Source organism: Haemorhous mexicanus, chromosome 2 (genome assembly GCF_027477595.1).
Source record: "Haemorhous mexicanus isolate bHaeMex1 chromosome 2, bHaeMex1.pri, whole genome shotgun sequence".
NCBI lineage: Eukaryota > Metazoa > Chordata > Aves > Passeriformes > Fringillidae > Haemorhous > Haemorhous mexicanus.
Window position 1 is genome coordinate 30,702,033 of NC_082342.1, and position 21,286 is coordinate 30,723,318.

The window sequence follows — 21,286 nt, forward strand, 5'->3', positions numbered from 1 at the left end:
AGTTTTGCACGAAAAAGGAAAGCTGTAAATTTGAACGCTGGCCCAGCGCATTTAAAGACGGCACTCTGCCACCTGACTGATTCTGAGATGACACTGTTGGCCAGATGAAGGCTCAAACGCGTTAACACTCACTTTTCAGCTGCCAGCAGGTAACGCTTGGGCTCCTACGTTCCCGTAGTGACTACTGAGCTGCACTAGTGAATCAAACTAGCGCAAACATACCCACGTAAGTAACTTCAGCCTGCCACATACACACCCACTACTTAACTCCTTTTACAGGTTCATAATTGATAATAATTTAAAAACGATCGCACCCACAAGGAGTAATTGTGAAACGCGACTTACTAAGTACATTCATTAGCCCGGGGAAAACAACACAACAAAACAAAACAAAACAAAACAAAACAAAACAAAACAAAACAAAACAAAACAAAACAACCAAGTATCCAAGCTCACACTGAGGGGTAATAAAGGCTGACACTAGGACAAAGGTAGCGGTAAGAGCATCTAAGTATAATTTTCGCTGGGAGAAAAGGCAATGAGAGAGAGAGGGAAGGTAAGCACGGCTACACTGGCCCCAGCAGGGAGCTCATCTACAAAAGCATCTTCCCACTGCTGAACAGCCATACCCAGGGGTCTGGCTATGGCAGCGAGGAGGAGGAGAAGCGGGGCGCGCAGATCTCCGGGGTATCTCCCCGATCGCTGCCGGGCCCTCCCAGGGCGGAGGCGGCCCCGAGGGATTGTCGGGCTCGGAGCGGAGCACAGAGCGCTGCGAGCGGGGGCCGAGGCCCCAGTGCCCGGGACGCAGCGCCGTGCCCGTACCGGGAGGAGAACCCGCCTCTCCCGCCTCTCCCGCCCCGCGGCTCGCAGCCGGGATTGCGGCACCGCGCTCCGCCCGGCATCCAGCGGCCCCCGCCCGGCTCCCGCCGCGCCCGCCCAGCGCAGGCCGGGCTGCGCCCCAGCACCGCAGCGCACTCACGGGCACAGCCGCAGAGCCGCCGCCAGCCCCGCCCGGACAGACGGTCCCGGTCGGCGCCGGTCTGGCGACATCACCCAGGGCAGCTCCGCGTCTGCCGCGCTTCCGCTTCCCTTCCCGGGCGGGGCCTCGGGGCCGCGCTCGCAGCCGCGCCCGCTCTGACGCACTTCCAGCGCGGCGGGCTCGGTGCGCCGCACGTGTGGCGGCCGCGGCTCCTCGGCGCCCTCCTTCCCCTCATTCCGCGCCCTCCTTCCCCGCGTTGCCCGCGCCGCCGCCGCCGCCATGGGCCTGACGCGGCAGTACCTGCGCTACGAGCCCGCCGCGCTCTTCGGGCTGGTGGCCAGCGCCAGGGCCGGCGTGGCCTTCGTGGCGCTGCGCGGCGAGCGGGGCCGCTACGTGGCCGTGCCGGCTTGCGAGCACGTGTTCGTGTGGGACACAAGGAAAGGAGAGAAGGTGGGACCCGGGATGCGGTGCCGGGGCAGGGCTGGGGTGCAGCGTGAGGGGCTTTTAGGCCGCCTGAAGCGAAGCGATTTGTGTTACTGTGCGGCGTTTGGAAAGAAGCGACACATCCACAGCATCCCCGCCTCTTGGGAGGGCTGAGCGCAGCCTGAGGTTAGGCTGTGGAGTGGGTCTGCAGGTCTGGCTGCCTCCTGGCCCAAAGTACTGGTGTCTTCCTGTTCTCCAAACTGGAGGACTGTGCATCGTGTAGCAGTATTCCAGAATATACTGCAGTGTTGGATGCTTACAACAAAGTCTTGCTAGTTACAGTTGGTTATTTCTGTTTAAGGAATTTATAAGGGTTGCATTAAGGAATTTATAAGGGTTGCATTTGTTGAAATCCAACAGGTAGCACCAGCACACAGACAGAACAGAGGCGGCTGTGGATGATTTGGATCATGGATATCTGGAGTGCAGCAACTCTCACCTTGTTTTCTTTTGGTAGTAACTTGTAGCCATCAGTTGTTACAGGGAGTGGTGGTCTTGCTGCTCTGCTTTGAGAGTAATTTACTTTATCTCGACTTGGTCTTAAAATGGATCTCACTGTGGATCCCTGTGAGATTTGCGTCAGGACCTCAGTTGTGGAAGAGTAATTGCTGTTGCAGTAACTAGAAAGCTGCTTCCAGTTTAGCTGGTTCTGTGAATGTTTTTGGACAAATCAGGGATGTCATAGAGTTTGTGTTGTGGCTGTGGAACTGGGCATCCCATGTTAAAGTTGTATCCCATAGGGGGGTTGTGAGCTGTAACTTTTAAGGACTTTGACACACACTGTCTCCTGTGAGATTCAGAAATCACTGTAAGTACTACTGTCCACTACACACTGAAATCTGGTTTTGTTTCACAGCCTCTGGAGTGCTGACTGCTGGTATGTTGTTCTGGAGATGTTTTCATCATTCTCAAGTTCTTGTGCAGTCTGTGGAAGAGCCGCTCTGCCCTATACCCGAGAAAGGCTAGGCAGAGAGGATGGAGTCAGGAAGAAACTTTCCAACTTTTACTCTCAAACAATATTTCTTGCTCTCTGGTTCATAATATGTGGGGGCAGAAATTTCAGGTTCTGAGTGCCAGGGCTTGTTCTGCTCTGTTTTTTTGAGAAATTGCTTTGCTTCTGGCTGCTGTTTACCTTGGAAAATGGGGTTAATGATGCTGTATTTGGTGCAGGAAGTTGAAAAATGAACTTGTAAAGTGGCTGAAGTGCTCAGTTAGAAGTTCAGGAGAAGAATAGACTTTGCTGTCTAAGTATCTGACTCTGACATGTCATTTATCAACATTATACATGTTTTGTCTCCTAAAAATTGCAGGTTCTTATCCTTAAGGGTCTCAAGCAGCAAGTCAGTTGCCTCTGTCCCTCTCCAGATGGGTTGCACCTGGCTGTTGGGTATGAAGATGGAGCAATCCGTGTCTTCAACCTCCTAAGTGGAGAATCAACGATCACTTTCAATGGGCACAGGGCTGCAGTTACAGCCCTGCAGTATGACCACCTGGGTGGCAGGCTGGTGTCTGGCTCAAAGGTGAGGCTTTGACATCTGGAGCATAACCCTGTCACGGAGATGCCCCGTGGGGAAGGCTGACCTGCACTGAAGTGTGGCCTCTGCCCGTAGCCAGAGGATGTCAGTGAGAGGGGCTGGGGGAGCAGCAGGGGCTGCAGGCAGGAGTAGGGCACTGGTGGAGCTGTTAAAGTGAATAATCTTGTGAGATCAGGAATAGCAAAAGTGTCTCAGGCTGGGGTGATGGTACATTTCTCAGTCTGACTGCACCTCTGGGTAAGCAGTGTCCCCTACATTTATCATCCTTGTGATTCAGAGTGAGAAAGTGTGCTCTCAGGCAATCTTTCCAGTCTCATGGCAGAGGTTTTGCAGAGACAAGGGCCAGTCCCGTGGAGACATTCTCTCTGTTCCAGGATACAGAAGTCATCGTGTGGGATGTCATCAATGAGAGTGGCCTGTACCGGCTGAGGGGACACAAGGATGTCATCACTCAAGTCCTTTTCTTGAAGGAGAAGAACTTGTTGGTCACTTGGTGAGCCAGACTTAAGAAAGATTGTTGATCAAGAAAGCAGGCATGGTTGTACTTGCAATTTAGACATCCTGTGTGCTACAGTATTTTTCTTCTTGTCTTGTGGTATCTCAGACCCACCAGCATCTTTGAATATGATTTTGTCACATCCGTGTATTTTTTAAGTCTGGTCCCTGCATCCAAGTCTTAGAGCAGCTGATATGGCCATACTGAAAAAGGTGTTTGGAAAAGGGTTTAAATTGTTGGTAAATCCATCAACTTAAAATCATTGTAGCAAAGAATAGTGGTAACATATTCATTATGTATGTAACAGTTTTTGGTTTTTTTTTGTTTATCTTGAAGAATTAAGTAGACTTACCTTCTGTATGTGTAATTTGCACAGCAGTGTGACAGAAAAATTGCTTTCTTGTAAGCTGCAAATACACAAGTTAATTAAAAGATGATAGGGTTTTTTTTAGCTGATTTTAAGTTATCCGACTAAAGGAGCTGCAAGTTGACTGAATCCCTTTGATAATAATTGGTTGACAACAACAGTCACTAATGTTTTACTTTTTAATATGCCATATTCTAGCTTAATAGAACAGTGCATGCAATTAGTCCAGTTTAAAATTGAAACAGCTTTCTTTTGCTTTTTTCTTCAGATGAAAAAAGTAGTATTTTGTTGGTAGATGATACCCATTTCTTAATGTAATTTCAGATATTTGCAGGTCAGCTTCAGTGACTTGACAGATACCTTTTTGCAGCATTGCTGTGCCTTTTTTGTTTGGCTTGCAGAATGTCAATGTTTGAGCAGCTGCTCTGTGACACATTCTGACATGTTTTAGATTTTTTTGTATTTCTGACACTTAGAAAAATGGTGAGCTCTGAAGTCTTTCCTTACGTCTGAGTTTTCCTTCTTTGTTCCAGTGCCAAAGACACGCTGGTGAAATGGTGGGATCTGGACACCCAGCACTGCTTCAAAACTCTGGTTGGACACCGAGCTGAGGTAAAAAGAGGATGTGTGGAAGTGTTGGGCTGGAGGGACTTGGGATGTCAGGGCTCACTCTGGGCTTTCCTTGCTTTCAGGAGTTGTAAGCTGGCACCATCATACATTTTACTTTCATTAGGCTTTAGGAGTAAGCAAATGAGAAACTTCCAAAAATTTCAAGAGCTATCATCACATGCAGTGGGTGACAATTCCCATGCGCATGTCCCCAGAGGCGGTCCCAGCTTGATCCATTCTGTTTGGTTGCTGTTTAAATAGTTCATTTAAAGATGCTGTGCTTTTTTATGATAGTTAAGGGAGTCAGTTCCTCACATTGTGCTTCTGGACAGGTCTGGGGCATGGCTTTGCTCTCCCAAGAGAAGCGTCTGATCACTGGGAGCGCTGACAGTGAGCTGAGGGTGTGGGATCTCACCTACATCCAGGAGGTAAGACATTCCCCCTGTGACCCCTCAGCCCCCTGCCCAGCTGCTTGTCTTTGGACTGAGAAGGAACTGGAACATGTTCAAATCTGATGGATGTTCTGGGAAGCAGCCAAAGCAATGTCTTTGCTATCTGAGGGGTCCACAAGCTGCTCATGGGATGGGCTTTGCTGTTTCCTGTCTTTTGCACTTTCAAGTGAAGCTGTGAGCACTTCGAGAATGAGATTTCCACAGTGTGTCAGATCTTCCTCCCTTCTGTCTTACTGTCTTGATTTCGAAAGACAGGTGTCTGATAAGGAAGGCAGGAGCCTCTCCTGAAATGGAAAATGTAAACCTCCCCTCTTGGAATTGCTATAAATTTTTACTTAAGGGGCTTTTAGGCAAAAATATGGGAGCAGGAGTAACAGTTCTTTATTAGGGAAGAAAATAAAAAAAGGTAAAATAAACAATGCGGTAAACTAAAACAACACTGACAGAGTCAGAATGTGACTTGACACCCTGTTGGTCAGGGTGCAGGTAGCAGTCCAATTGGAATTGTGGTTGCAGTCCTCCTGGAGTGTCAGGTGTGGTTCTGTTGGAGCAGGGATCCTGTAGAAAGGTGTCGTTTCCCTCTGAAGACCCAGTGGAAGAGGCAGCTGTTCCTCTGGGAAATCCAGTGGAGAAGCCATGCTTTTGTTCCAGAATGTCAAGATTATGTCTCCAGTAGGAATGCTGGGCTCTTCTCTCTGGGCAGAGCATCTCACATGGGATGCTATAGTTTTTATCAGTCATGCAGTGACATTCCATAGCCTGTTATCAGCAGATGTCTCCCCTGAGAGAGGATTGGTTGTGGAAGAGATAAGGAAAATTACCCATTTAACAGAAGACAACTGCCATACAGATGGCAAATAGAATACAATTTGCTTGGCAATCCAGGACACTTACAGCTGAGGAAGACAGCCTTGTGGGTGGATGATAGTCATGGAAGCACATGGAGTGCTTGGTGCCTACAGGAATTCTGTAGGACACTCCAGTGTATGCTACTCAGTTGTATCTCCAAGGAAATGAAGTGGGAGCCAGAAAGCACAATACAATAGCTCTTGAGGTTTATAGTACTCCTTTTGCTGTTTTTTTTCCTGTGAGCAGGTAAAAGATCCTGATGAACCAGAATCCAAGAAAAGCAAAGCGTCATCTTCACCTGGAGCAGAAGAAAACACTGAAGAGGATGAGACCTTAGAGCTGGATGAACATCCTGAGGAAGTAAGATCAGTTTTCCATGCTGTCTCTGAGTTGGTGTATCTAACCCCATTTGCATGGTTTATGTCCTGAGTGTCATATTTAGCCTGTTTGGGAAAATGTGATAGTTCTTGTCTTGTTCCATAACAACTTCCTCAGCAGCAGCTGCTGCCTCATCTACCTGCAAAACATCAGGAGAAGTATGTGTGCCAAAACACCCACAGATTTTTTTTCCACTGACAGTTGTTCTTCCCTTTCTATTTGAGAAGGACTAGCAAATGTAAAAATTTAAACAGTGCTAATAGAGCTCTTTCATCGAACATCACAGAAATAAAATAGTTCCTTGCTGGTTTGCAGCTGCTGAGTTCAGTACTGATGCTCAGCTTTGCAGAAATTGGGAGGTCAGAATTGCACTGTAATGAAATATGGTGTGAGATTGGATTCTAGAAATCCATTCCCACTTTTCTGCTGCTGGAGACTTTACTGAATCTGTCTTTCTGGTTGAACTTTCTGGAGTAGTGCTCAGATCTCAGGCTGCTTGTAGTTGTAATAGATACCTGACTTCGTTAATAAATTTTACAGCTTTCTCTCCAGAGGATTTTTCTCCCTTCACTGCCCTGTTTAAGAGCCTCTGTTCTCAGCTTCTCTGCCTCTTTTGACTGAGCTCTGCTGTCTCTGTAGCATAAAAAATCAGCTCTGTCTCTTAAATGGATGTGGTTTGCCAGTATAATTAAGTTATTCTTCCACTGAGATGGCCAATGATTATTTTCAGTTGAAATGTAACAAAACATCAGGAGATAAGCTTGTAGCTCACACAGATGCTTGTTTTGTCCCTTTATTATCCTTACCAGCTGTTCTGCCAGGACCCTTTAGGTTCATTTCCCCCTCTGCTTGACATTTCTTGTCAGCAGGTTTCTTGAGTTTGCTTGAGAAGATCATTTGCCCTTTCAGACCCAGGTTTGTTCCTCTTTCCCTGTAGCGCATCGTTAAGTGCAGCAAAGTCGGATCCATCATGCGGGAAGGGAGAGACCGAGTGGTGACTCTTGGCACAGACAGGATGGGCAAGTTTTTGGCCTGCCATGTGAGTAATGGGGGGCTCTGCTGCTGAGCTGTAGAGGAGGCTGGTAGAGAGCCTGGGTACTTTCTGTAAGAGTCAGCTAGGGTTTTGCATACCTTTGAATTTGTCTCCTCTAACTCTAGGGAACAGATGCCATTCTGGAAGTGTTCTCTGTCCTTTCTGAAGAGGAAATCCAAAAGAAATTGGAAAAAAAAATGAAGAAAGCGAGGAAAAAAGCCAAGTAAGCAATTTTTTGGATGCTGTCTGTGTCCAGAAGGCTCTAGAAAAACTCTTCTTTGAGTAGCATTATGCAGTGGTCAAACTCCAAGCTTCTGGCCATTCTCTTTGTGCTAGCTGTTGTATTTTGGGGTTGCTCTTTCTGTGCATCCTTGTGCTTGTCTGAGCAGCCCTGCTCCCAGAGACTAAGGAAATACCTTTCTTTCTGAATCTTCCCTCTGAAAAAATTAAGCTAAAGTGTGAAAGAAATGGATATAAAATGGGTTTTTCAGAGCTGCTCAGCTCTACCTGGCATTAGTGTTTGTACTGATTGATGCATCAAAGTAAGGTAGGCAATACAGGAATGAGAGTTTCATCTGAGAAGTCACAGAGAATCTGATACTTCATTTCCTGTTTTACAGCAGGCAGAGATACAGGTGAGAGTTTTCTTAATGGTTACTCTGTGTTAAGTGTCTCTGTGTATCCTGGCACTTAACAGGTGCCTCAGAACAGCCCTTAGGGAGTGGTCTGGCTCCAGGGTAGAAACTAAAGCACGGGGCATCTGTGCAAATCTGCAAATCTGGGCATCTGCAAATCTGAGAATGCATTTTGGCAATGGCTGAGAGCTTTTGGTCAGTGATGGGAGATGAGCAGAAGCTGGTCTTGCTCTCAAATACAACTTCTCTTCCCTGTTCTGTATCCATCTTTGTAATGTGCCTGGTGTTTTGGCTCCAGAGGAGGAGATTTTTTTGGGACAGTTTGTGTCTTTAGTAGTCTGCACACTGGCATGAGCTCCACTGTCCACCCTTCACTGTCCCTATTCTTAAATATGTTTAGCACTGCTGGTAAGAGGGAAGTTGTTTTCAGCAGGCTAAGTGGTTTTCTTATGTTTTCTGTGTTGCTATGTTAGTTTGTGTTGGCTGTGCTGGGTCATTTGACTCTCCTCCCTTATCTAACATTTCCAGACAGAACTCTGAAGAGGAGCCTGAAAGGAGTGTGGAGCTGAGCCTGCAAGAAGAGATTCAGCGGGTCACTAGTGTCAAAGCTTCTTCTAAAATCAAGTGAGTGGAAAGCCTGTTGTAGAGTCTGATGAGTGGTTATGCAGCTTCCTGGGTAGAGCTCTGCATGGCTCAGTGCAGGCAGAGGTGGAAGAAGTTTCCCCCTCAACATATGTATAGCTTGGAGCTGGGGAGAGGCCTGCTGTGATTTCCAGTCCATTCACACCTCTGTGGCTCAGTGTGCTCTTGGATGTGCACTGTCTATATTCCTCTGTCTCAGTTGTTCTTGATAATTGATCCCTCCAACACTTTGTCTTAGTACCCCTGTGTACAGCTCTGATTTTGTCTAATCAAACAGGTCATTTGACTTGATTCTCTCTCCAAAAGGAGAGCTGAAGATGGTACTGCTGCTCCAGAACAATGTCATTGAATTGTACAACCTGGACCTGTCAGCACAAGTGCCCCAGGCTGTCCGTGTGTCCAGGATAACCATTGGAGGCCACCGCAGTGATGTCAGGACGTTGGCTTTTAGCTCTGACAACATTGCCGTTCTCTCAGCAGCTGCAGAGTCTGTGAAGATTTGGAACAGGTACACAGGCTGGTTGTGTCAGTCTCCCAGAATTGTGGGATGCTGTGTTAAGAAAGGCAGTGATAAGAAAGAGGGGACAGTGGAAATAGATAGAGCAGTGAATGAAGTAAAGGAAGCAAATATAAAATGATTTTTCTTTTTTCCTTATTAGGGAAACTGATAAACTATAGATCTAAAATTTCAACAGAAGGTCTAAGCACAAAGTTCCTACATAGCAGTTGGGTATAAACTACTTTGCTACGGGTTTTTTCTTTTTTTTCATTTTTGTAAGAGTTATTAACTGTTATCCTAAACAAGTTTGTTCTTTAGGGAACATGTGGGTTTCTTGACATCTTATCTGAAGGATCTTGTATTAGACTGAGTAGGCTGTTGTGTTGATTTAGAGTGTTGTGTGTTGATGTAGAGTGCTGTCCAGTGTTTCTTGAGTGGTGTTGATTTCAAGCTCAGTTTCCTGTGAGTACACTATGTTACACTCTGTCCCTTCCTGAAATGCTGTTTAAAATTAGGAGCTCTGTTCTTGTTCACAACAGCAATAGGTCATGATGGTGGACAACACAGTACATGTTTTTATGGGCAACGTCGTTAGCAGTAGTGCTGGGTAGTGTTTGGGTCAGTAGGATGGTGGTGGCTTATCTTCTGACCCCAGCTGAAAGACAGCTGTGGGTAGAGGCCACACTGTAGCATGTGTCACTGAGCAGGCCAGATTCTGTGGGTGATGAGAGGTTTTGGGCTCTGTCTTTGTCCACAGGTCGACCTTGCAGTGCATCCGGACAATGGAGTGTGAGTACGCGCTCTGCTCGCTGTTTGTCCCTGGGGATCGGCAGGTCATCGTTGGGACCAAGGTAAGGAGTGGCCCTCTGACTCCACACTGCCCGGGTCTGGGAATGCGGTAGGAAAATGTCACTAAGGCAGCCTCACAGAAAATGCATTGCCTCCCCTGATCTGGAGCACTGCTCTGTTCCCAGAGTTGTTACAGAACTCTTGTGGCTCGAGTTGGAAGGCAGAGTAGAGCTTTGGGAAGGCCCTGATGGAGATCAGGAGTTTGGCCATCTGTGTGTAACAGCCACCTAGTGAAGCTGGCTGCTGGGGGCATGGGTGGCTGGGAGCTCTTCTGCCAGGAGCTGTCATGAGTTGTGAGTAGAGGCTGATTCTTCCTCTGTGATGTCTTTTTCCCCAGACAGGGAAGCTGCAGCTATATGACTTGGCTTCTGGCAGTCTGATAGAGACACTTGATGCTCATGATGGGGCAGTGTGGTCTATTGCTCTTTCACCAGACCAGGTAACTCAGCCACCCTTAAAAATATCATCTGCACATCTTTTCATGTAACTCTTTCCTATAGTAGTGTGTTTGCGCCATGGAATTTGTTTTTCACCGCATGCTTTGTTCCATGGAAGCATGGAACCCCTCATCCTCAGAGGTGGAGGATGCAGCTGATAGTGTCTAATAACTTTCTAGTGGAATCAAAGCCATAGCAAGAAGTAGTCTGCCTGAAATTCATCCACCCTACAGATGAAAACATATGGGATAGATTTTACCCTCCTTCTTAATGTAAAATGTTGAACTGCTGTTCCTTTAGGAGGCTCTGTTGTAGGGTGGTGGTCAGGTGTGTCTTATCCAGTAACAGTGAGTCTCAAGCTGGTCACAAATCAAAAGCATATTGTTAGCTGCAGCTGAGATGATTGCTTTCCACCCCAAGGTTTCGGTCCAGGTTTTGTTTTATGTTTGGGGTCTTTGTCTTAGACTTCCAAAATTAGCTAGGGCTTTTGAAATTGTTTTTGTTGCCCAGGCAATGTGTGCTCTAACCAGAGCAAATGCTCCTGGTAGTGTCCAATCAATCATTAATGATGTAGGAACTTGGGACATTTCAAAAACCTCCTCTGTTTTGGCAATTCCTTGCTGTAGACTTGATGTGGGTGATAGGAACTGGTTTCACAGCAGCTTTCTTGTTTTCCCCTACAGCATGGCTTTGTGACAGGAGGCGCTGATAAGTGTGTCAAGTTCTGGGAGTTTGAGCTTGTGAAGGATGAGAATAGTGTTCAGAAAAGGTGAGAAGATAAATCTTGTGCCATTGTTGATGATGGGTGCTTTGGCCTCTGCTGTGCACTGCAAGAATGACATCAGTGTGAAACAAATGGAGAAAGAGTGTGAGCTCAGTGCAGTTTTGTGGAGACCTGAGCTTAGCTGGAGGAGGGCACTTGCCTCATTCTGATCCCTTTTTGTGTGTGTGAGTTTAGTGTCTAATCAGGCTGGGCCTGCAGATCATTACCAGAAATGTAGCGGTGAAATTCATCAGCCACCAGAGCCTGCTTATTTCCAGTCCTGTCATAGTGAGGACTGATGTGCTGCGTGTTGGAATTCACATGCTTCCCCAGGGTGCAGTGTGGGACTTGTATCCATTTCTGTTCCTAGTCTGTTTGCTTGGGCTACCAGTTGTTTTTTCCCCTCTTGCTGCCAGGCTTTCCATGAAGCACGTGCGCGTTTTGCAGCTGGATGAGGACGTGCTCTGCGTGCGGTACAGCCCCAACCAGAAGCTGCTGGCTGTCTCCCTGCTGGACTGCACTGTCAAGGTTTTCTACGTTGACACGCTCAAGGTGCGTGACCAAACGGGCTGTGAGGCTGTGCAGGAAGGGATGTAACTGTAGCCTGCAAGATCAGGAATACAAAGGAAAAGTGTTTGTTTTATGTGGAACATGCACCCTCCTTCAGGGGCCTGTTTGCTGGCAAACCTGACAGAACCATGGTTGTTCCACACTGGGAACTGGAGGATGCATTTTTCATTTAGAACGTGTTCTGAGCCTGCAGGTGGCAAGGTTCATTCTAAACCCTGCAGATGTGGTGGTACTCCTTATCTGTCAGGCACTGTGAAGGTGGGGATGAATGTGCCTCACGTGGTGTTAAATAGGGCATGGCAGAGGCAAAGCCTGTGGGAGGAGAACCTTCCTTGTGAGCAGTGTGTGGTGGATTTGTGAGCTGTGTATTAGCATGTGAATGTTATGGAGTGACACAAGACAGATTGGTGCTGGCAGTTATGTGAAGAGAAACAGAAATGAACTCCATTGACACTGGTGATTGGCACCAGAATTAGCTAGAGAGCAAACAGCTAATTCAGCTTGCTTGCCTACTTCCACCTTCTTCTCAGTTCTAGCCTCATGACCCTGCTGCTAACAGTGTTCAGGGCAAGAATGAAAGTGGGGCAGTGCTAGAAAAACAGCTCCTGAGGCAGAGCAGAAGTAGGCTGGAGCTTGGGATTTGCACACCTCTCTACCCAGTATGTCTAACTGAGTCACCTTTCTTCTGCTTCAGTTTTTCCTTTCTCTGTATGGACACAAGCTGCCAGTGCTGTGTATGGACATCTGTTATGTAAGTATCATTAGGGCTGTGTATTTGGGACTGTGGTGATATGGATGAGAGTGAGAGCCTCTGCTGGCATCAAGGCCTCTAGGATAATGCTTCCTTGTGGCCTCCTTGCTCCCGACGGAACAGTTTCTGGGTGGGACACAGCAAGCCCCTTCTTATTCTGCAGTCCTGTGCTCACTGGAAGGGGTTTCAGAGTTGGGGTCATGACAGAACTAACCCTGGGGCATTTTGTGAGTGAGGGGAAATCCAAATGCTGTGATGTCCCTTGCACTCATTGTAACAGGTACAGCCTGCTAAAGTTGCTGTGTGAGAGGAGCCTGAATTGTTGGTGGGAGCAGAGGGCAGGTGCTGAGGGGAAGCAGCCTCTTTGTGCCTGTTCATTCTTGGGCTGCATCGTGCTCTGAGGTGTCTTTGGAATGAGGCTCATTGAAAGCCAAGAAGAATGTCAGGATATAACCAAATACCTGCAGAGGGTCAGAGGGGGCCCAGAGTGCTGTCAGTGGGCTGCGCCAGTACCAGAGCATGGGCCACTGGGAAGGAGATGAAGGGATCAAGAGGCCACATTTCAGGAGCCAGATGTCTGCCTACTCAGCAGTGCAGAGTCACTGGGGCAGCAGCAGTTCCTCGTGGGGCTGCCAGCCAGCTCCCCACACCCTCCTCTCTCTTTGTTGCTCTCTAGGATGGAACTCTAATTGCAACTGGCTCTGCTGACAGGAATGTGAAGATTTGGGGCTTGGATTTTGGGGACTGTCACCGTTCTCTCTTTGCCCATGATGACAGGTTAGTCAAATCCTACAGCATCTTTGGACTGTGGACTTGTCTCCAAGGAGTTGTGATCCAGCCATTATCCTTTTATCCACCATAGACAGGGGGAGTTCTGCAGTGTTTCCCAAGTGGGTAAATTTGAGCCTTTTTCTCTTCCAGTGTGATGTATCTGCAGTTTGTGCCCAAATCCCATCTCTTCTTCACAGCTGGGAAGGATGGCAAGATTAAGCAGTGGGATGCAGACAAATTTGAGCATATCCAGACACTGGAGGTAGGAAGTTTTGGAGTGTTGAAAGGAAGCATTATCCCTACATGAGCAGGATTTTCCTCAGGGGTGAAAGTTGTGTGATGTTAATGTCAGAGCTCTTCTGTCCTCGTGCAGGGGCATCACCAGGAGGTTTGGTGTTTGGCACTCAGTCCCAATGGAGACTATGTGGTGTCAGCATCCCATGACAAGTCTCTGCGCCTCTGGGAAAGAACAAGGGAGCCACTGATTTTGGAAGAGGAGAGGGAGATGGTGAGAGTTGCATCTTTTCTACCAAAACCAACTTCCAGACCTTTTTTTTTTCTTGGTCTTTAGTGGCTTTCTGCACGTCTGTTGCTTACAGTCTGACATTCTCTTGTGTGCCTTTCAGCACAAATGTGTTTGGGGGGCAGTTCAGCAAGTGGCTGATGGGGAGGGATGGAGAGCACTGCTCCTGTTAAATGCAAGTTTGTCCCTTTTTCAACTGTGAGAGGTCTGTCCTGTCTCAGTAGCAGGCCCCAGAGCTCAGGGATGCTGGAAGAAGTCCCTTCTATATCATTTGAGCATGTATTGGGAGGAATCATAAATTCAGAAGGACCTCAATAGGAAGGAAAGTCTGGAGGTCTCTAGTCCAACCCCTTGCTCACTTCAGGATGCTCTTAATGCTATATCAGACTGCTTAGAGACTTGCCTTCATACACTGACATCTCCAAGGAAATAGATTTTCCAGACTGTCTGAGCACCTGTTCCAGTATTGAGCCACCGTTGGGGTTGGCCGATGTGTTTGTTTCACGTATCCAAACAGAGGTTCCCTTGGAACAATTTGTAACTATCTTTTTGCTGGATCCCTCAGAGAAGCCTGTTTCTGTCACTCCTTCCTAAGGCAGTTTCTTAAACCACCGTGAGGGGGGAGGAGGCAGAAATGCAGAAGCAGGAGTGGATGAGAAACTTGCAATAGATGTTTGGGTTTTTTTATCCCAGCCTGTTTGCAAGAGCTGACACACTGTACCTTGATGCCCTGTGTTTGGTAAAAGCAGAGACAGAGATAGCTCTTTTCCAGATTGCAGAAAAGTTTGTTTTGGATCAAGTTTGAATAGCAAGGTGGGTGTGAGTACATGAGTAGTAAACTATGCATAACATAATTGGTGCCCTTTCTGGTGAGAGATGGCAGACCAGAGACTCTTTCCTTTTGCAGCCCAGGACAACCCTGGGACTTTTCTAGATTTGTTCCCTCTGTGTTATGTGGCTGGTGAAAGGTGTGGCGCTGAACTGTGGTGTCTGTCTCAGCTTGGTGGGATCCTGAAGGGCTGTTCCTGCTCCTAGAGCAGAGACCTGTATTTCTTTCTCTGTGGGAAATTCTTGAGTTCATTGTGGGGCTGGAACCAGGGACAAATGGGCATTTTGCCACTGGCATTGTTGGACTCTGCTGATTGGTCCTGGTTTTGTAATGGGCTGCATGAAGCCCTCCAGGTTGTCTTGCTTAAATAGTCTGGAAGGGACTTGGACCCTTGCCTTACTCACTGCTGTTAATATGTTGTGTTCTCATCCTCTGTAGCAACGAGAAGCTGAGTATGAAGAGAGTGTGGCCAAGGAGGAGCAGCCTGTGGTGAGTTGCACCATCTGAATGTGTGTCACTCTGTCTGTACAAACTCTGGAAAAACTATTTCTGTAAGAGGCATGGAAGAGGTATCAGGGAAAAAGGAACATTTTCAGGGGGGAAGGGGGTGCTGAAGCTGTGGCTGCTCCATGGTGCAGTTGGCTGTGGTGCTGTGCAGGGATGGAACTGCAGCTCTGTATTTTGTATTTTGTAGGTGGCTGGAGAGAGGCAAGGAGAGACAGGACTGGCAGGAAAGAAGACCATTGAAACCATCAAAGCGGTAAGGTGCTGTGGCTTTGTGCCTTACCAGCCTCTCCAGAGGAGCTCTCATGAGGTCATAGCATCAGTCTGAAGAGTTACCTGTGCTGTCTCATAGGGGCAGATTGCTCTTGCATGCACAGGCACTCTGTCCTGCTCAGAAGGCGACAGGGAGGGTTTTGACTCTGGAGAGTCACGCACCAGGAATTGTTTCCTCCTGAGAGGAATGAGGTGTGAGGTTCCTGCAGCTGCCTGTCATATGTGGGACAGACAGAGCTGCTCTTGCCCTCTGGGGTTTGCATCCCAAAGGAGGAAAAGGCAGCTGGGATGTTCTTAAGGCATTAGGCCTCTACCTGATGGGCTGTGCAGTCCAATGGGGGGATCTGTGGAAGGTGGAAATCTATTGTGGTGCTTGACGTGGGAGATGTACTAGAAAGGTGTGGGGTGGGTAATTCCATGGCTGCAGATTTCAATGGTTTGGTGATTTTCAGAGGAAATCTTTAATCTGAATAGTCAAAATGGCCTGACCCTGGCTTGTGCCTCAAAGGGACACTGCTTGGGGGCAGTGGTCACAGTAACACCTGAAGCTGCAGCAGAGAGCACCCAGGGCAGTGGGGGAATGTGGATAGAGTGTGACATATTCAGGACATGACTTGTTGCTCAGAGTAATGGTGCAGTCTGGAGTAGAGGTTAGCAGGGGAGATGCCATGTTGTGCTCTGTGTCAGCACCTTTGCTTCCACCTCCATTTGTCCAGCTGAGCTTTGTCCTGGCTTGTCTGGTGTCACTGATGTGCTGTTCTTGTGCTGCACAGGCTGAGAGGATCATGGAAGCTATCGAGCTGTACAGAGAAGAGACTGCAAAACTAAAGGAACACAATGCCATATGCAAAGCTGCAGGAAAAGAGGTAAAAGACTGAGGAATGTAAAAATCCCAAGGTGTGTTGGGCATATCCTTCCAGCTCAGGTGGAAAGGCTTAGCATGCAGATAAAGACAGGATAGCTGAAAACAGCAGACATTTGCTCAAATCTTTTGGAGAACTAAATGGCTCTGTGCTCTGGGGCATAATTAGGGGTTCTCTCCAATGATCTTTATGCCTAAAGTCTTATCAGTATGTAAGTGTTGTCCCTGGAAGAGTGTGCTGCTGCAAGTTCATCCTCAAGCCTCAGCTTTGCCTTCATCTCAACACTCCTTGCTGAATAAGGGGCTGTCATAGAAGTGGGAAAAGTGACAAGAAGTGGAAAAAAATTCATCCATGTTTGAGTTAGTCATATATATCTGAGAATGAGATTGTCTCATGGCTTCAAATGAGGCCTTTAGCAGCATTCTAGGGAGGGTGGAGGTGTGGGAATTGCAGGAAGATACTCAGTAAAAGCTCTCGTCTGCGCTGGGTAAAAGTTTGCTCTGAATATGCATTTATACACACACACACCTGCCTCATTCTAACCCATTCTGTGTCTCCAGGTTCCCTTCCCTGTCAATCCCATCCTCCGTGCCTATGGAAATATTACAGTAAGTGGAATGCCCAGGCCACAGGCTGTAGTCCATTCTCAGCTGGAGTGGGGCTGGTTGATTTGCTGGCTGAGCCAACATGCTTTGTTGCTGTGGGGCAGGACTGCTTAGTTCAACTTTTTTTGCTTGTGCAAAGTGAACATAATTTAGTGTTTTCATGTTGATGTGGGTTTTTTTGGTGGTTTTTTTTAGGTTTTTTTTTTTTTTAAGTATCATGCATGTGTATTACCAAGGTTTAACAACCCTGATGGTAGCCATGACTTTATGATGTTAAACATAAATAGGAAGGGTTAAACAACCCTGATGCTAGGCATGACTTTAGGATGTTAAACATAAATAGGAAGGGTTAAACAACCCTGATGGTAGCCATGACTTTATGATGTTCCTTGTCATGAGCCAGGGGGTTTACAGTCTCCTCCGAGATACAGGAAAGCTAGTTCAAATCTTTCCCAGGTTTATTTATGTGATGTTGCTACAGTTACTGTTCCTGTTCCTATTCCTGCAGAGTTTACATTGAGAAAATTCTGAATGGAAGTTCAGTGCCTGGGTATTGCAGGCTAGAGCTGGTGCCCTTATTCATTCGTGTCATACTACTGCACAGCAGTTTTCACTAAATTCTGTGGATTTTTGACATATTAAAAAATACACAGACATGGATGTGTGGATTTCATTGATATATCAAAGTCCACTACTCTGAGTAGATTAGTTTTTGTTTTTCTGGTTTATTCCAGTGTGCACTCCAAGACTGTGTTTTTTAAGTACCCTTAGGAAGAGCCTTGTTTTTTCTCTCTCCCCTTTTCATGCACTCATGCAATGGTTTGGGTTGGATGGGACCTTCAAGATCATCTGGTTCCAACCCCTCTGCCCTGGGCAGGGACACCTCCCACTAGACCAGGTTGCTCAAAGCTGAATGTCAGTGCCAGATGAAACAGCCTTTGTCTTCCTTCTCATTACCTGTAACCACCTTGCAAGAGCCCTTCTGTCCCTTCCTCCATGATTATAGCTCTATTTAATTATAAGTTGGATAGGCTTTAACAGAAGGGAATGAAATCCTATGATTTCGCAGTTAAAAGGCACTTTTCTCTCCCAATTCCCAGCTCTGCTCTGGGAATCTTTTCCCATCTGCCAAACGCTTCCAGCAGATAAACAGGAGTAGTAGGAATTAAGTCTGGGAGATTAGTTTGTATTAGGTTTTTTAATATATAATTTGTTTTACCAAGCTTTTTTTCCAGTTTGTACAAGATTCATTGACATAAATTGAGCTGACTTAGCTGATCAAATATAAATTAGATTTTTCACAATATTCTTCACCAGTGTAGAGTATGCCAAGAAAGCTGAGGGAGGGCTGCTCAGAGTGGCAGCTGATTGAAGCTGAAAGGGTTTCCTCTTTTTTGTATTTAGCTTCATGTGTCTGTCTCACAAGATGTGATGGTGTGTTTTTAACTGTGTGAAATGGACCTTAGGGCATGTTGGTCCTGGAATGTTTCTTGTTCAGCAGGGCTGTTGTCTTTCCTCTGTTGCAGCCTTCTGCCTATGTGCTGGAAGTTTTCAAGAAGGTCAAGTCGAGGTGAGTCCCAAGAGCTTCATTGCTGAACAGATTTGTGACTGAGTGTTGGGTTTCTAGACCCAGGACTGGCTGGGATCCTTGAGTGGTCTCATGCAAAGAATGGGCAGTGCTAGAGAGTCTGGAGTCAACTGTTTCCAGCAGCCTCTTTTGGAACATGCATGGGAAATGGAAAGTGTTCCTTCCATGGGGAGTGTTGACTGAAGCTTCTGGGTGTGGGTTGGCTTCTTTGAGATGGCAATGTATGTAGAGATGTGGAGAGCAGTTTGGGGATGCTGAGGAGGGAAGGCTGTGTGCCTGTTCCCTGTGCCTCAAGATGCCTGGGCTGTGCAGATGCAGGGCAGTCATGGACCAGCTGTGAGAAATGCTTAGCACAGCTGAGTACCAGAACCCACCTATGTGGATGTGTTTCCTGCTCATCTGTAGCAGTGTAGAGGCTGAGACTAATGCTTGTGTCCCTTTGCTTTTTCCCTCAGTGAGCTGGAAGAGTCTCTCCTGGTGCTGCCTTTCTCCTATGTCCCTGACCTGCTCAGACTTTTCAATGAATATATTCAGCAGGGCTCAGATGTTGAGCTTCTGTGCCGAGCTCTCCTCTTCCTGCTCAAGTGAGTCCTTTATCTGCCCAGACAGTATCTGGGCTTTCTTCTGAGTCTCTGGGCCTGAAACTCTTGGGAAGCATCCTTGGGAATAGACACATGGTCTATGCAGGAGATAAGGAATCTCTGCAGCCCACAGTGAATGGTGTGTGGGAATGAACTGCTTGGATGCAGAGTGCTGACATGCTTGGATGGGGATGCTGGTCCTGGTGGCCTAAGTCTCACTGGAATGAAAAGATCCCACATCAAGTCTGATGAGGCACTGTTGGTGGCACTGTAGAGCCTCTGTCCTCAGAAAGACCTTCCCCTTGAACCACTGTTAAACTTAAGAAAACAGCTTTTTCAGATAAATTTGTCCATGCCTGTCCATGTCCGGTGTCTGGGGAAGATTAATTATAAAAAAACCCCATATGTCCAGAGCATACAGAGGCTCAGGAGAGGGCCCTTGTGATGTTTCTAATAACAATGCTGCAACACACTGTCTGCTCTATTCCCAGGATACATTTTGGGCAGATCACAAGCAACCAGATGCTGGTGACAGTGATAGAAAATCTGAAGAAAGTCACCATCTCCAGAGTCAGTGAGGCCCGGGTGAGTGTTGCACCCTCCCCTTTTCCAGGATGTAGAATAATGGGATGAGCCAATGTTTGTGAGCATGAGTTGTCTGTGGTGCCTAGTTGGTTGGGGATCTGAGCTCATTTAAACCATCCTCTTTTGCAAATAGATTGCCTTTTCCTTATGTTCCTCCTCATGTGAGAATACCCCAGTGGTGAGCTTGTACTTGTGCTCCCTGTCTCATTTACACTTGGTTTTCTGATACATGTGCTTGGATCTTGGCTCGCTAGTTTCTAAATATGTGGGAGGTAAAGTAACTCCCCGCTTCTCTTGGGCTTTTCTGTGTGGTGCTACCTCAGTGCAGACTCTGCATTTTCCCAGAGGAAGATTCAGGTGCCTACCAGCAACTTGTCTTTCAGAAAATGTGGTAGATTATAGCTGCTTTCAAGAGAGTACTGTGGGGAACTGAGTGCAGGACTGGCTGTTCTGTTCTGATGAAGTTTACATTTAAACTAATGTTGCTTTCTTTAAATCTGTGGATTGTCTTCTTTTCATCATCTCTCAGTAGAGGGTGGCCAGTGCAGGACTCTCTGCCCCCTAACTAGCTTGGGATGTGCCTCACAGTGTGGTCTATCTCTGCAGGATGTGCTGGGATTCAACATGGCAGGGCTCCAGTTCCTGAAGAGGGAGATTGAGGCCAAGGAGGAGGTGACATTTTTTGCTGATGCTACTGAGCGTTTTGAGGAGAAGAAGAGAAAAAGGAAGAAGAAAGAAAAGATGGTTCTTGCAATGCTCTAGCATTTGCTGCCCAAGACCCAGAGCACCTGGATGGACTCATGTAGCCTCACTGCTGACCATGGAAGTGTTCTTGTGGCTCAACATCTGTGATGATGTCCCATGGCTGGGACAGAGTCTGTCCCCTCCACGTGGTATAACCCAGCATGTAAACCCAACTCAGAATGGTTGTCTGTGACATGGACTCTCTCTGGGCTGCTGCAGATGGACTCTTTCTGAGGTGGCTGTGCTCTTCCTCTAGTGGAATGCCTGTTAGAAATGGAGGTGATTTATCCCGACATCAGCTGGTTCTGGCAGCATTGATTCGATGGAATCCAGCACAGGGACTGCTGGTGAGACCCTGCCTTTGTCCAGGATTAAAATCCTGGCAGGATTTTTCACTGACACATGCTGGTGGCTTGTGGCCTGTGGAAAAAGCCCTGTGATTTCTGCTGAAGTGTGAGGATTTGAGCTCCAGCCACTCTTTAGTGGGACAGGGAGAAACATGGCTGCACTCAATTAAAGGCATATTTATATTTGCTTTGTGAGACAATTTTGTTCATAGTGTTTTGTCCCGGTATTTCCTTTGTAAATCCTCAGTTGCCTTGGCCTGTGTGTCTGTTTTCAAAGGATTTTTTACAGAGAATAAAATCAGTGGGAGCAAATGAAAGGGCTGCCATCCCAGATTGTGTTTTTCTGGAGAGCTGGCAGACCAAGTGGGAGAAGCCTGGATTGTTTGTCTTTTACTTGCTCCAGGCTTTAGAAATTGCACTGGTTGGTTGCAATGTTGTACTTGTCCTGTGTCAGATAAAATGATTTATTTTCACAGTGGGGGTTGTGGGGCAGAATGGAGTGAACAAGTCTCTGCTGCTGTTGTTATTAATTTATAGCACACGTTGTGTATTTTTTACCAGTGGTCAAGTCACTGGTTTGCAGAATGGTGAGGGCTGCTTCCAGATACTTTGCTGACCCTTGGGCTCACATGTCTGACTTAGGTACTCAAAGCTGAACTTCTGACTTGAGTTTCATGGATTTTTAGTTGCATCCCCGTTGTGGCTGACTGCTGTCTTTGACTCAGGTTGTCTATTACTAGCAATTA

General features: G+C 47.1%; 1 protein-coding gene across 2 annotated transcripts; it reads left to right on the plus strand.

Moving 5' to 3' along the window:
• The first annotated feature begins 1,139 nt into the window (after window positions 1–1,139).
• On the plus strand, window positions 1,140–20,857 carry WDR3 (WD repeat domain 3). 2 transcript variants are annotated; one of them, XM_059838129.1, is made up of 26 exons: window positions 1,140–1,429; window positions 2,773–2,982; window positions 3,372–3,490; window positions 4,394–4,472; window positions 4,802–4,897; window positions 6,014–6,130; window positions 7,086–7,187; window positions 7,307–7,404; window positions 8,345–8,440; window positions 8,736–8,966; window positions 9,715–9,808; window positions 10,144–10,245; window positions 10,927–11,012; window positions 11,423–11,558; window positions 12,271–12,327; window positions 13,004–13,104; window positions 13,249–13,360; window positions 13,472–13,606; window positions 14,889–14,939; window positions 15,145–15,210; window positions 16,001–16,093; window positions 16,651–16,698; window positions 18,222–18,265; window positions 18,739–18,867; window positions 19,356–19,449; window positions 20,056–20,857. In XM_059838129.1, exons 1-26 carry the CDS (start codon window positions 1,259–1,261, stop codon window positions 20,209–20,211), a joined length of 2,823 nt encoding a protein of 940 aa, XP_059694112.1. In that variant the 5' UTR covers window positions 1,140–1,258; the 3' UTR covers window positions 20,212–20,857. The 2 variants fall into 2 exon arrangements, with proteins under 2 accessions (XP_059694112.1, XP_059694113.1); XM_059838130.1 differs by having other exon boundaries at window positions 1,141–1,429; window positions 6,017–6,130.
• Window positions 20,858–21,286: the final 429 nt, after the last annotated feature.